The sequence below is a fragment of the Hipposideros armiger genome, unplaced genomic scaffold, assembly GCF_001890085.2.
Source record: "Hipposideros armiger isolate ML-2016 unplaced genomic scaffold, ASM189008v1 scaffold_23, whole genome shotgun sequence".
Taxonomy (NCBI): domain Eukaryota; kingdom Metazoa; phylum Chordata; class Mammalia; order Chiroptera; family Hipposideridae; genus Hipposideros; species Hipposideros armiger.
This window is the reverse complement of record NW_017731373.1, coordinates 5,369,662-5,384,762: the sequence shown is the minus strand read 5'-3', so window position 1 is coordinate 5,384,762 and position 15,101 is coordinate 5,369,662. Positions and strand designations below refer to the sequence as shown.

General features: G+C 38.4%; 2 protein-coding genes across 4 annotated transcripts in view; both read right to left on the bottom strand.

Moving 5' to 3' along the window:
• Positions 1-7,687, bottom strand: part of CASP10 (caspase 10) — a 27,638-nt gene extending 19,951 nt beyond the window's left edge. The window contains exons 1-3 of the mRNA XM_019635600.1: positions 7,520-7,687; positions 5,615-5,947; positions 4,366-4,459 (exon numbers count right to left, since the gene is read on the bottom strand). Coding sequence (XP_019491145.1) covers positions 4,366-4,459; positions 5,615-5,946 — 426 coding nt within the window. The 5' untranslated portion in view covers position 5,947; positions 7,520-7,687. The remainder of the gene's footprint in view (positions 1-4,365; positions 4,460-5,614; positions 5,948-7,519) is intronic.
• Positions 7,688-13,619: 5,932 nt separating this feature from the next.
• CFLAR (CASP8 and FADD like apoptosis regulator) overlaps positions 13,620-15,101 on the bottom strand; it is a 41,648-nt gene continuing 40,166 nt past the window's right edge. For all 3 annotated transcript variants that reach the window (XR_002123158.1, XM_019635693.1, XM_019635699.1), the window contains one exon: positions 13,620-13,872. Coding sequence is in view for 2 of the 3 variants with exons in the window: in XM_019635693.1 (XP_019491238.1) it covers positions 13,821-13,872 (52 nt within the window). In the remaining variant the exon portion in view is untranslated. The remainder of the gene's footprint in view (positions 13,873-15,101) is intronic.

The following is a 15,101-nucleotide window of genomic DNA, read 5'->3' as shown; positions in this document are numbered from 1 at the left end:
AACCTTGGATTGCGAGTAACATGGTTTGCGAGTGTTCCACAAGACGAGCAAACATTTCTAATACATTTTAACGTGGTAAACAAGCGATGTCTTGCAACACGAGTAGTTTGTTTCCAGAACGAATTATGCTCGCAAACCAAGGTATTACTATATATATATATATATATATATATATATATATATATATATATAACAAAGGATGCCAAAGAATATATATACACATTTTAAGAAAGGAAAAAAACTGTATTAAAAGTGTAATACTCAATATATAGTCATGTTTGACTTCTGCAATTACAAGAGGTGCTCAACGTGGTTGCCATCAGCATCCAGACATTCTGATTACGGCGAACTACTGCTATACAGATAACATCTCTTAAAATGTGTATACGTCTTTTTGGCACCCTGTGTGTGTGTGTGTGTGTGTGTGTGTGTGTGTGTGTGTGTATAAAATGCAGCCCTATTAAGCTTTGGTATGGAAACTCATCTGCATTTCCATACCAGGGCTTAATAAGGTTACATTATCTGCAATTGCGATTGCAAACATTTATCACAGAAATATATTTTTTATGAGCCAGTAGAGGAGGGCCTGAACACCCTTCAGACAAAATGGGTGCTCCAAATGGGTGCTCTAGAGGGACAAAAATGACCTTTATAAGGTGTTCTCAGTTTCCACACACATATATTTACTTGTAAAAAGACTAAGTGAAGATTAAAGGAGAGTGTAATAGGGAGGGGGGTTGTTACCTGGTGAGGGTGAAAAAGGGTAACTATTGTATTGTTCTGTACACCTGAAACTAACAATAAAAAAAAAGAGAGTGTAATAATAATATAAGTAAATAAAATTTAAAAAGAGAGTGTAGTACATAGTGGTTATATACTCTGACAATGTAGATATATTTTAACCCTAAAAACAAATGGCAAGACAACGGGTATAGCACATGCAAAATAATGTTTCAGCAGTTGTGAATAATCATATTGGTAGTAAAAGTATTAATATAGATATTGTGAGAATGTTGTATGTGTAATATGGCATAAAACAAATAATCATATGACTAACTCTATCATCCCCTGTGACATGAGGACCAAGGTTTTCAGTAGAGAAAATGAAAATACAGGTATGATATAGAAGAGGTTAATTAAAAACATGAATTTGACTTGAAAAATAGCAATATGAATTTATGAGGTGTTTTATATTAAAACAAAACAAAAAATAGACACACACACACACACACACACACACACAATTTCCTAACACTATCCTTTAAAACAAAACAAAACAAAAACAACTAGAAACAATCATCATCTTTAGCCTCTAGTTTGTAGTCTTGAAATAACATTTCTCATGAAAAGAAATAGGGACTTTTTGGGAAAACGACAGATTCTAGGTCTGGGCAAAAAATGTACAAAATGAACCTGTGACATCTTGTCACACCAAAAAAGCCATCAAAGACTACTAAAGTAACGTCAAAATGACTCAGGAACCAACTCGAAGAAGCTACCACTGGGCAAAAATGGGACAATTTGAACTTCAATAAGGATAATAATTGCAATGGATTGAAACCAATCAAATATATTTAAATCCATGAGTTAAAATTTATATATTTTTATAATGGGTTACTTTCAGAGAATGACAGAAAACCTGCCAACTATTTTGAACATTTTTATTTAAGAGAAAGAGTCAAGGATTTATGTCACCGAGTAACCAAATAGTAGATGAAGAGAAAACAAAACGATAGAATTTTAATGTCTCCATTTTGCAACCTCCAGAGAATCAATACATAAAACTGCTGAACATCAACAGTTGCTAATACCAAAAAAGAGGGAAAACCAGGAATTGCGTACCTCCCAACAAAAGAATGCAACACAAGACTACTATAGTCTTGACTAAAAGCTCTAACCCGAGTCTGATGAAGCTTCTGAATCCAGCTGCCAATTTGCAGCACATGCAGATGACAGAGGAGCATGCTGAACTGTACCAATCACACACGATCAGCAAAACCTAGACTGGGGGAAGTTCTATGGGCCAGTTGTCCTGGGGATCTTCCACACATAAATTTTAAGAAAAACAAAGTGATGGGGGTGGGTGCGGGTGCGGGAAGTTTAACCTATAAATTAAATGACACTCAAAAGAAAAACTGGTCAAGACTAAATTGAGGTCTAGAGATGCACAGGTAAGTGATAAAACCATAAAGAAACATAAGAATGTGGTTACTATAAAAGCCAGGACAGTGGTTATTTCTAGTGGGTGGAAAGGGGTGTGATTGAGATGGGGCAAGTGGGGGCGTTTCTGGAGTGGTTGGCAAAATTCAATTTCTTGACCTGGGTGGTGGTTTCAAGGATATTAGCCTTATAATAATTCATTAAGCTGTATGTTTGTTTTGTGTCATTTTCTGTACTCATAATTTGTTGGGGAGGCAGGTTTAAGAACAAAAAGGAAAAGAGTGTAAGGAACAAAAACAAGAGGATATCAGAATTTCCAGGGGCTATATAAGAAAGAAAATTAATAAATTCTGACAAGAAGCAACAACTATGAGAATGTTATATATTTCCCATCCTCATCATGGTGGTTTAGTTCATTCTGCTAATCCTCCCAGTGATTCATTATCAAATCACATAAACAGAAAGTGTTCAGGTCATTTTCTCAGAAGGAAAGAGAAAGCAGAAGATTGCAACGTTCCATTCATTCATGCTTTCATTCAGAGCACCATCTTGTAAAAAATTCTGCAAGGTTCTGGGGCCATAACAAGGAGTAAGGCTCAGTCCCCTCCGCCCCAAAGGAACCCACAACAACCTTTGGGAGAAAGGAGCCTCAAGAGATGGCCAATCAAAGGCCACAAGAGGCTAAAATCCCTGAGGGCTTTGAAAGGGGAAAAATAAAAGACTCAAAGATTGTGGCCTGCTACAGGCCTGACACCAAGAAACATCTGCAGTTAATGACTAACATTGTCCTCATTTGTTTGACCTACCACATTTAAAACAGCTTCCCATTCCTCTGTGATTTTTCTAAAAAAAGAAAAACGTTATTTGTGAATAATATCCATTGACCCGGGGAGAATGTGATATGGGAAGGCTACACATACAGGCTTAAGAGGGTTGGTGAGGTTGTCATTCATAAGTTGGATGGGAGAATTCATGGCTTTACACTTAGTGCTGCATTTCATAACTTCCATACATGTTATATATTATTTTTGGTGTGTATTAGCAAACATTATATAACTTAAAATCTAATAAAAATAGCAGTTGAATAACAACCCTTTTGCTGCAACGGTCAGATATATCCGAATGAATATTTCCATCCACTCACTGAGGATAGAAACTTCCAGAAAGGAAGTTTAGGAAAGCAGATGTACATTTTTCTATATTTTTGTGTTTTTCAAGAATGAATAACAATAGGGAATTTTTATACATAAAATAATGTCATTTATATACAAAGCAGCTCAAATTGTTATTATTAAATGCATAAAATAGTCAAAATATCAACTTTTTGTTTTTTGTGAATTTTTGACACATTTTGAAAAAAATACTTGAAATCAATTAATGCAACAAAAGAGTTAAAGTAATGTTACAGGGTAAAATTTGAAAATTGGCCCCTTTCCAAATTAACTAAGCTTGCTTGTCACAAGCTGTTATTGAAGTCAAATTAAAAATATAAATTTTAAGAACTAGAAGAGAGACATGCAGCTATTTTTCTGCCCTTATGTGTGACCAATATAGAAAAGATATTAGCAAGTAGCATTATATTGATATTAAAAACATTCAAAGCACCTGTACAGCCCTTTACAAAGTACATCCTCAAACATTTGCCTCATTTGATTGTCACAGAAGCCTTACATGGAAGACACTGCAAAGTCCACTGAAAAGGACACACAGCTCCTTTAGACAACTCAATTAATGTAGATGACGAACCACCAATTTCCACTCTGCATTATTTCCCACTTCCTCATTTCTTTATTGTGCTCTGAACATTTCTGTATCCTAAAACACAGTGGATGCCAATAGCAGTTAATCATTTACTGCATGGTTACTGTGCGCCAAATACATTCCCCATGCTAATGCTTTATGTACATTACTTCCTCTAATCTTCCCAACAGTCCTAGAAGGAAGTAATATGACTGTCCCAATATAACATAGGAGAAGGTGGAGACTCAGAAATGTACAGTCACTCGCCTCACATATGGAAGAGTTGGTCACAGAACTAGGACTAGAATCCAAGCACATTCAATACCAAAGTCAATGTTCCTAACCATTGTATTGTCGACGCTGTCTCCCGCAAAAAATAAACGGTCTTGACAAACTTTCCAGCATCTTCCCAAAAGCCAAGTAAGGCAATGCTCACAAAGACTACATTCTATATGACCCACTCACCAATTGGATTTTTGGCATCGATTCCCTCAGAAGAAAGATCATGCTCTGTAAGGTCTCTGAGTCGATGTTTTCTGACAGTTCATACAGCAGGTTTCTAAGACATACATCCAAAGAGACAAATGAAGCCTTACACTTGCATAGGACAGTAAACTGAATGCTTTTACAAATGTTTTCTTTCATGTAAATAATCAAAACCCTGTGAGTAGACAATTATTAACCCCATTTCATACATTCAAAAACCAAAACGTTGAGTTTCAAAGTGACCTATTAAATTAAGATAACACTGTAAGTAGTAGGGTCCCAAGTCCAGTGCGAGGAAGGCATAAAACACAATTGTTGCATGCTCTCCCATCTCCCAACTCCATTCTAGGAATTTGGGCTTACTTTATAGACCTTTGGCAGAGAGAGCCTGATGCCAGTCAATGTAAAGCCCGCTGTTGAAAAGGAAGGAAACTATCCCAACTTCTGGATAGTCATTTAATGGACAACCAGAAAAACTGAATATTTCATTCACACACTAACACCTCTGAATGTCAGAGACCATTCCTCAGTGGCTTAAACAGCAGAATAGAAATAATAATTTCCAGAATCCCCTCACTGACCTAAGAATAGTTCAGGTTCTGGGAGCCAGTTCAAGTGTTAGGGCCCGAAGGATATAATTACCCAGGCAATTAGATAAAATAACACTTCAAAGGCACCTCCTTGTGAGGGTCTCTGTCAGTGAAGTTCTCTGTAGACACTATGTCAGTGGACAACTTAAAACAGTGCTGTCTAAGGTGTGACCCACGATAGGCCTGAGGCCTATATTTTACCTTTCTGGGTTTCACCCAAAAATGTAACTGGATGTGGCGTAAATGATGTGCCTCCTGACCCCAGAGACACATCTTTTTCATTTTGCTAATTTAGCTCCAAGTCTGCATTCCTCTCCGCAAATCACTGGATACAGACGGACACACCCAGCAGCTCACAAGAGAGAGGACTGCCTGGGAGTGGAGGCTGGGAAAGAAAAAAGTGGAGGCCAATTACGCTGACGTTGGCTTCCCTTAGCAGTGAGAAGCTGAACTAAGGGAAGCCACTGCTATGCCTAGAGAGCCCCAACCTCTCATCTCATTACCACCTAGGGCTGAGAAATCTCCTAGTGTAGACTCACTGTATCATACAAGGAGGGAGGTAAGAAAAAGATCTTAATCCCAGCCTCCTTTCAAAGCCCCGTGGCCTGAATGAACACTGAATGGAAAACCTTCCTCACCTGAACAGAGAGACCTTTTTTCGGGTGGGCAGCAATCTCTCTACTTCCTTTTTGGTGTAGTTGAGGTGCTTCAGCAGTGAGTTCTGCTTCATGATATAGAGGAGTTCTGCTAGAAAGAAGGGGTCTTCCTCACTCAGCAGCTCTTCTACTGAGAAATAATTAAAAAGTTCCAGGGCTGAGCTGGACTTCTCCAGCTTCTTGTGGAAGATCAAGTCTTGGCAGAGAAACTTTAGTTGCTCCACCTCACGATCCCCCAGGTTTCCATCAATTTTCAGAAGCCGCTCTCTAAAGTCCTCGCTATGATTAGCATCTGAATTGGAAGTCACGGCCATTCTGAAAGAGTCAGAGAGGTCAGGCAGTGTGTTAGAGAGCTAAGGACACATGGCACCTCAACTTCCAAGGCCCTCACCCTCTTCTCTGTTCCAGACACTAGACTCGCCTAGAAATGCTGAAAAGTAAAAAAGATTACTGCAATAAAACTCACTGTGAAGATACTTCAACAACCAATAGCTCAGAAAACTCGACCCCAACTCTTGTATGCTAACTCTTTAGGATGTCTGGAGGGAGCTTTTATTGGAACTCATTTACCCTGATTCCCCTGAAATCAAAATATCTCCCATGGGAGCTAGTCAAAATGGGGGATCAATACAATTTTTCCCATTGGAGTTTTTCTGGTTGGAGCTCTTAATTCATTCCCACCAAATGGAGGAAACAGCACTTACATTTATGCCCTACATTTTAGAAATAAAGCAATCTGGGAGTTTGTATTTCTGAAGTGTCTACCAACCCAAGAACAATGAAGTAACATTGCTAATTATAACAGGACACACCGTATCCAACAGAAAGAGAAACCATAATCTTAGACCCCAGAAACAAAGGGGGGTTCTAGTCAAGTTGCTGAAATCAATGTAGGAAGTCACAAATTACCTAAGTCAGTATTTCCAACTGACCTGTTCTTAAACTGTGGTATTTTCTACACTAAATGTCATTCGAGTCAGAGGAGCAATAAATTGATAAAAAATTCTTCAATGTAATACTATTCATTCTATAAGGACTTGAGGTATATACGCACTATGCAAGATTTGGCTATTTAGAAACAAGAAACTACTTTCTAAAGGAAAGAGAACATAGGAAAAAAACAAAAATATCAATAACCAAGAGTGGTTACATCTAGGTGGCATAATTATAGATAATATAAATTTTCCTCTGGGCTCCTGTCCAAGTTTTTCAAATTTTATGCAATGAACATATATGATATTTATGGTTAGAAAAAGGAAACAAAAAAAAATGCCATTTTAATGTGACCATCCCTGAGGCCTTCCCTTCTAGCAGCTCTATGATACAGTTTCTTGGAGACATCTCCTATTCTATTATTATTATTATTATTATTATTATTATTATTAAATTTATTAGGGTGACTCACATCCTCTAGAATAGCTACCCAACAAGACAAATAATAACAAGTGTAGGAGAGGCTGCGGAGAAAAAGGAATCCTCATATACTGTTGGTGGGAATGTAAATTGGTACAGCTGTTATGGAAAACAGGATGGAGGCTCCTCAAAAATTTAAGAATAGAATTACCGTATGACCCGACATCTTCCTATTCTAACACATCATACATTTGCCTTGAAGTTTCCTGAAAGATTCCAAATCTCTAACTTTGGTGAGTCTGCCAGGCATTATCTCTTGTTTGTAGACTAGTATATTTCTACCAGTAAGTCTGTGTTGAAGCCTTCCTGGGGCTTTTAAAACTTTCATTTTCCCCGGGCCAGCTAATAAATCCAGCCAAAACTAGGGCCATTATTGAAAATAAGAGTTTTTGCAAGTTTCTATGACATGAAGCAAGGGAAAAGGCTGTGGAGTGTAAGACCTGCAGCATCGGGAGAAAGGTGTTAATTACATACCTTCAAATCAAATTTCACTGATCCTCTGGAAGTAAATGGTTGTTGGAGAAATCGACTGAAAACAAAGTTTTAAAGAAATTAGAATCCTCTGGGTACTCCAAGTTCCAAGGAAGCTCCCGTTTTAGCCGGGAAGAGAACTCACGACTTGTTGCTGGTTGTGCAAGTGAAAACTGGTTGGTCTGGTTTGACTGACTTGCTGTTAATATTAATTCCCTGCTGGTGTCGTCACTGCCCTCTTCCCCTCCTCCTTTTCCTGGGGTTAGAATAATCCTGATAAACAGCGTCTCCTGCAGGGAGACTCACAACTTTTCCACCACAGAGCCACCTCAGAGCTCGGGATTTCCCCACGCAAAGCCAAGGGCCCTTACAAATGAACTGGAAGGCACTAAGCACTCTGAAAGTTAAAAAGGGAAGTGTCCGTTTTTCTAAACATCTCCTTCCCCAAATTCACTTAAATTTTAAAATAAAACCCAACCTTACAACAAAGAAAAATAATAAGAGGGGAAAATGCTGAAAGGAGAAAAGGAAAAATAAATAAAACCCAAAAAGCTCATGAAATAGTAGTCAGCCATTAACCCTTTCTCAAATAAGCCCATGTGCAAATAAACAAACAAAAATGTAAGGCAAAAAAGAAGGCGGGGGGGGGGAAGGGGGGGAATTGAACTGTAGGCCCATTTGAGGTACTTTCAAGGAACTCAGCTAAAAATAGACAAAACTGATGAAGTCTGTGCCCTAACAGCACATTCAAGGCAGCAGGAAAGAGACTTTGAAGACATTATTTCTAGGAATAAAAACAGTAACTAATACTTATATCACAACTACCATGTGCCAGGCCCAAGTCTCTAAGAGAAATATTATTACCATGACCCCTCTTTTAAGATGTGAAAACTAAGACACAGAAAAGTTGGGTGATTTATCCAAAGTCACACAGTGAGCTAGTGGGAAAGCCAAAACTTAAACTAGCAAGTTTGGCTCTAAGTCACTACACCATAATTCAGCTAATTCAAATGTGCAGAGCTTCGGGAAGCAGTACAAAATCTTAGATATTTTATCTCTCAAAAAAAATAAGATTTATGATACGTTATTAACAAATGTGTTAAAGTGTATCCGTATCCTAGCTATCAGCTAAAGAACTGTGTTTAATAAAGACAAGCCTTTGTAGTGATATGGTTGCACAACAGTGTAAATGTACTTAATGCTACTGAATTGTATGGCTAAGGGCCGTACAAATGGTTAAGGGCCAGCCGAGTGGCTTGTTGGTTAAGAGTTGGCTTGGGAGCACGAGCTCTGAGCAGTAGGGCCACCAGTTCGGATCCCACATGAGGGCCAGTGATGCCATGCCCCCTACAGCTAAGATGGTAAACAACAGCTCGACCTGAAGCTGGGCTGCCGTGAGTCGCCCACGATGGCATAGGCTGCAGTGGGGCTGCAGTGGGCTGCCGTAAGCTACCGTGACTGGCCAGTAGCCAGTGTGAGTGCCTGGCAGCTAGCATGAGCCACCATGAGCCACCGTGAGCGACCATCCAATGGCAGGCAACTGATCTGCCTCATCCAGGAAGAGTGCAATGATCACAATACCAACATGGGCTGGTGAAGCGACGTCCTCCACAACTAGACTGAAGAACAAAAGAACAGCAACTTGTCTGTTCCCCTTCCCCGATTCCCCAATGCTGTTCACTCCCTCAATTCCCCAATAAAATCTTAAAAAAAAAAAAATGGTTAAAATGCTCTGTGAGATTCCAGTGAATGGGCTTTTAAGTTAGATGGAAACCATTTTCAAAATACGCATGTGAAACTTTGTGAGCTCCAGTTCCAAATAAATCTATTTCATATCTAGTCTCTGGCCAGGAATATCCTATCATCATTTATGGTCTCTGTGTTTTGCATTCTTTGGTTACCCTATGTGTATTTCTGTCTCCCTCATTTTCCTCTGTGTCTGTCACCCATCAGCTTCTCCCGACTGCCCAGTGACTCACAATGTGCAATGTCAGCATTTGTTGTCCTGTTACCACCATGGATTTGACCTCAGTCCACAACAGCTTTTCATATCAAAGTCATGTCCTTTGTGTAAATCAACTTCTGTAGTATTAATCTAAGAAGCACACTTGAAGTGAATAATTAATAATTTAAAATATTAACAATTTACAAAAATTTAAAAATGGTTAAAATGGTAAATTTTATGCTATATATATTTTAACACATTTTTAAAAAAAAACATAAAGACAGATAAGCCCTCAGTGTTGGTCTTCTATTCAGTTGTTCACTTTAAATATTTCACTTCCTTAGGCCATTTCAGGAGGCAGTTTGGTGAAACTATCACTTCTCACCCTGTTAATAAAGTACATTAGGTTTTTCAATTTTTTCCATAATATTAAATATTTAAGCTCTTCCTATGTGTGAAGCACTGAATTGGTCACCATTAGAAAGCAGAAGTGAATAAAACTGAGTGTCTGCCTCCCATAATAACTGTGACTACTACCATTTCTTGACCCCTCCTTTTCTGATGAACTGTCTGAAGTCAGCACTATTATCCACATTCAATAGATGAGGAAATCAAAGTTCAGATCATCCCAAAAGAAGAGATAGGAATTCAGGATTCAAACCTAGGTCCCCCTGATTCCAAATCCCATGCTCTTGATCCCAAAGCTACTTACAGCTGACTCCTTAGGACATAACGTAATATCTGTAATTATTGGGCAGGGTGAGGCTGCCATGGGGCTTTGCCTAAGTGCCACAGGAGACCCAAGGAGCAAGGGATGAATCCAGAGACAGGGATGACTTGGAGGAGAAAGCATCTGATCTAAGCCTGGAAGGTAAAGGTAGAATAGACACCTGAAGTCAACTTAAACTTTTATCCTGGTACTTCTAGTACTCAAGGGAAACACTTGAACCAACTTACAGAGGTGAGATTGTGTGCTGTTATTTGTATTCAGTGTTTTGTATTTCCTCTCATTTGGAACACAATTACTGAGGGCATGCTGACAATGAGTTCATGGGAGTGAGAAGAATAAACATCTCTTACAGCCTCTTTCCTCACTGGGCCCACGTGAAGCGCGAATCAAAATCTTTATAGCCTCTTATAGTGGCGAAAGTCAACTACTGCCCTGGTGACAAAGGGGAAATGCCAGACTGTTTCTGCCTTGGGAGGGGATGGTGGTGACAGTAGTTGGCTTTTCTTAAAATCCAGGCTTTGGTCCAAGTTTCCCATCCTGAAAGTCTATAAAGGGAAGCTTTATAAGAGTAAAAACTTCTGAATTACAGAATGGATACAAGTGATAGGGGAGGTGGGTGTACTAACTGGAGAAGAGCTCAGTGCCTTAAAACTTCCCCTCCCCTTTGTGCTAGCAGGTTCTTTTGATTAGCCATCCCATCCCTAACTTCCAGGACCCCCTTCATCCTTTTAAAGTGTACAATTCAGTGGTTTTCTGTATGTTAAAGTTGTGCCATCATCACCATAATCTAATTTCAGGACATTTTCATCTACCCAAAAAGAAACCCCATACCTATTAGCCATCGTTCCCTATTCCTGCCCTCTCCCAGTCCCTAGCAACCACTAATCCACTAACAGTCTCTACGTATTTGTCTATTCTGAATATTTCATATAAATAAATCATACAACACATGGCACTATGTGTCAGATTTCTTTCACTTAGCAAATGTTTTCATCCACGTTGTGGAACATATCAGTACTTCATTTCTGATAATATTCCATTGTATAGATATACCACATTTTGTTCATTTATCTACTGATGGAAATCTGAATTGTTTTCATTTTTTTGGACATATTAATATGTGAATTACAATTCACTGAAAAAAGAAAGGGAGATTTAGGATAGGTCACAATCACGTCATAACCTTGTGATAATTTTATGTGTCAACTTGATGGCTAAATGATACCCAGAGAGCCAGTAAACATTATTTCTGGGTGTGTCTGTGAGAGTGCTTTGGAAGAGATTTAGCATTTGAATCAGTAGACTGAGTAAAGAAAATCTGATTTCACCAATACAGGTGGGCAACATCTAATTCATTAAGTGTCCAACAAAAAGGGAAGAAAGGCAAATATTTCTCTTCTTCAACTGGGATGTTCATCTCCTACCCTCAGACATTGGAGCTCCTGGTTCTCAGCGCCTTTGGACTTCCGGACTTAAACAGCAGATCTCCTCATTCCTCCACTCTAATCCTCACCCCGCCCCCCAGCCACCATTTTATTGTGTATGCACTGAACAATCTTGAAGATTTCTAAAGACAGAGGTGACAAAGCTGTATTTAGGAAGATTCTTTGGGTTGCTATGTACGAAATCATAGGATTGAGAGGCTGGGGCAAAATCAGTGAGAAAGCTATTATCATCATTCAATAAAGAGGCCCCCTGTGTTCATCGCAGCATTATTTACAATAGCCAAGATATGGGAATAATCTAAGTGCCCATTGATGGATGAATGGATAAAGAAGATATGGTATATATTTCAGTGGAGAGGTAATGAAGGCAGGGGAATTGTACTGATGGAGATAGATGGAAAAGACATTACAGATATAGAACCAACTTGACTTGGAAAATAGCTAGATATAGAAATACAGGAGAAGGTAGACCACAGTGAAAACGATGTTCTGAGATCCTATTAACTTAAATTGGAGACACAGGCAGAAGACATTTGAAACAAAGGGTTTTTGTTTTTCATGTTTGGAGTATATCGAGTTTGAGGTGCCAGAGGGAAAATCAAGTAGAAGCATCTGCCAGGAAGTTGCAGGGTGAAATCTGAACTTTAAGAAAAGAGGCTGCGCCAGAAATATCCGTCTTGTTAGTGATGTAAGAGTATTAATTTAATCTACAAAGTTGTCAAACAAAAAGAAAAAGAAAATAGAGAAAACAAAGGAATGACCTTTGGGAATATCCACATTTAGGGATCAGGAGGGGAAAGATACCAAGAAGACTTGCCAGACAAGTCCTTGATAGAACTTACTTATATAGTGGAATACCCTGGAGAAGTAGGAAAGGGGCAATGACCCAATAGAATCCAAGGATCACTGGTTTGGTAACTAAGATCAATGTCACCCTTGGATTTTATACATTTCGTAGAATGATTAAGGTGAAATCTAGATAGCAGGGAAGTATAGAGTAAATGGGAAAGGTGGAAGTGGAGGAAGTATAGACTAGCCTAAAATTTACATAAGACAGTGGTTTGAAACAGAGGGACTTTGAGTCAGAGCTTGGTTTTAGACTGAAGGATAAAAGACAAAGGAAGAGATTAAAGACGCAAGACAGTCGAAATAATGCTCAGTCATGGCAGAAGGCTGACTTATGCCAGAAGAGGGACTAAGAAGGGGATAGAAATCCTAGGTCTGGGGAAGAAAGTCCTTACCAAATAAGAAAAAAAGATGTTTCTTGTATCATCATTTAAACAGTGAAAAACTGAATGACTTAAATATACAAAGATATATATATATATATATATATATATAGAGAGAGAGAGAGAGAGAGAGAGAGAGAGAGAGAGAAATGACCACCTGAATGAAAAGAAAGTGTTAAAATAATATACCATTTATGTTTAAAATAAAATAAATACATTGTGTTTGTATATATTAAAGAAACTAGACCATTTTTTAAATAAGTAATTTTTATTTTATTTTTTAAAGTTACAATGATATGTACTTTGTATAAAATATAACAAATAATACTATTGAGTTTATTCAAAATTCCCAACATACTAACATTCCCAACATTGGGTACATCAAGGCTTAATATAAAACTACAATGATCAAAATAATGGCGTATTGGTGAAAGACTAGAACAAAGATCAATGGAACATGTAGAGGGTCCAGAAATAAAGTCACAGAAATATAATCGACTGATCTTTGGCAAAGGAACAAAAACTGTGGCGTCCCACACAGCAAGGGTGGTGGGGAGTGAGAGGGACGGCACAAGGTTAAAGAAACACAACAGTCAATTACAGAGTTAAAGCAGGGCCAGGGGGCTGCAGCCTCTCTGGGTCTGAGCCCCGAATCGGGCGAACGCATAGCTTTTATTAAGAAACTTCAAAGAAGGGAACCTTGTTTTTTTTTAAGTCCTTGTGATAAGTGCCTTATGGCTGCTTTTCATCAACCAGCCCCATTGTATTTCAACACCTGCTGTGCCTTCATACTCCCACACATACACAACCCCCAGGATGGTGCAGCTGTACTGCGGCCGTGAAAATAAGGGAGACAACTGACATCATTCCGTCGGGTCTCAGCGTTCCGAGGCACTCGCTTGAGGAAGCTTTACCAATATCTTTTCACCAGGTCTCAGCATTTCGAGACACTGCCTCATGACCTCATTAGGTCAGGGGTTGGTGTCGGGGGGCGGTCAAGGATAAAGCTGTAAGGCAACATCAAACAATTCAATGGAGAAAAGACTGTGTTTTCAAAAACTAGTGCCAGAACAATAGGACAATGCAAAAACAATAATACTAATAATGTAGACACAGACCTTATACCTTTCACAAAAAATTAACTCAAAATGGATCATAGACTTAAATGTAAAATGCAAAACTCTACAACTTCTAGAAAATAACATAGGAGAAAACCTTGGGTGTGGGGTTGAATTCTTTGATACATCTAAAGCAAAATCCATGAAAAGAAAAAAATTGATAAGTTGGACTTCATCAAAATTAAAACTTCTACTCTGTAAAAAATACTAGAATGAAAAGACAAACCACAGAGTGGGAGAAAATATTTGTAAAATGTATCTGATAAAGAAATTGTATGCAAAATATACAATGAACTCTTAAAACTCAACAGTAAGAAAATAAACAATTCAATTAAAAAAATCATGGGCGGCCAGTTAGCTCAGTTGGTTAGAGCTCAGTGCTCCTGAGCCACTGAGCTGTGCCCTCCACAACTCGATTGAAAACTACTTGACTTGGAGCTGAATGGGTCCTGAAAAAACACACTGTTCCCCAATAAAGTTAAAAAAAATCAGCAAAAAAGTTAAACAGACATCTCAACAAAGATATACATATTGCAAATAAGGATATGAAAAGATGCACATCATCCTGTCATTAGGTAATCAAAAATTAAAACAATGTGATACCACTCCCCATCTACTAAAAAGGTCAAAACCCTAACACTAGCAAATGTTGGCAAGGATGCACAGCAACAGGAACTCTGCAAAATATAGTACAGCCGCTTGGGAATACGGCCTTGTACTTTCTTTCAAAGTTAAACATAGGCCTACCATACAACAATTGATCCGAAGGAGTTAAACATTTATTTCTATATAAAAATTAAACACACAAATGTTTATAGCAGCTTTATTCATAATGTCAAAACTTGGAAGCAACCCAGATGTCCCTCAATAGGTAAATGAACAAACACTCTGTGGTATATCTATACAATGGAGTATTATTCAGTTACTTAATGTCATTTTGCTCATTTTTCTCATCTATACAATAGAAAAAAATAACAATGAGGACAATAATACCTCATAGAGCTGTTTTGAAGATTAAAAGAGATAATTCATGGGCCGGCAGAGTAGCACGTTGGTTAAAAGCTGACTTGGGACTCCAGAGGGCCTGGGTTCGGATCCCACATATGAGGGCCAGTGAC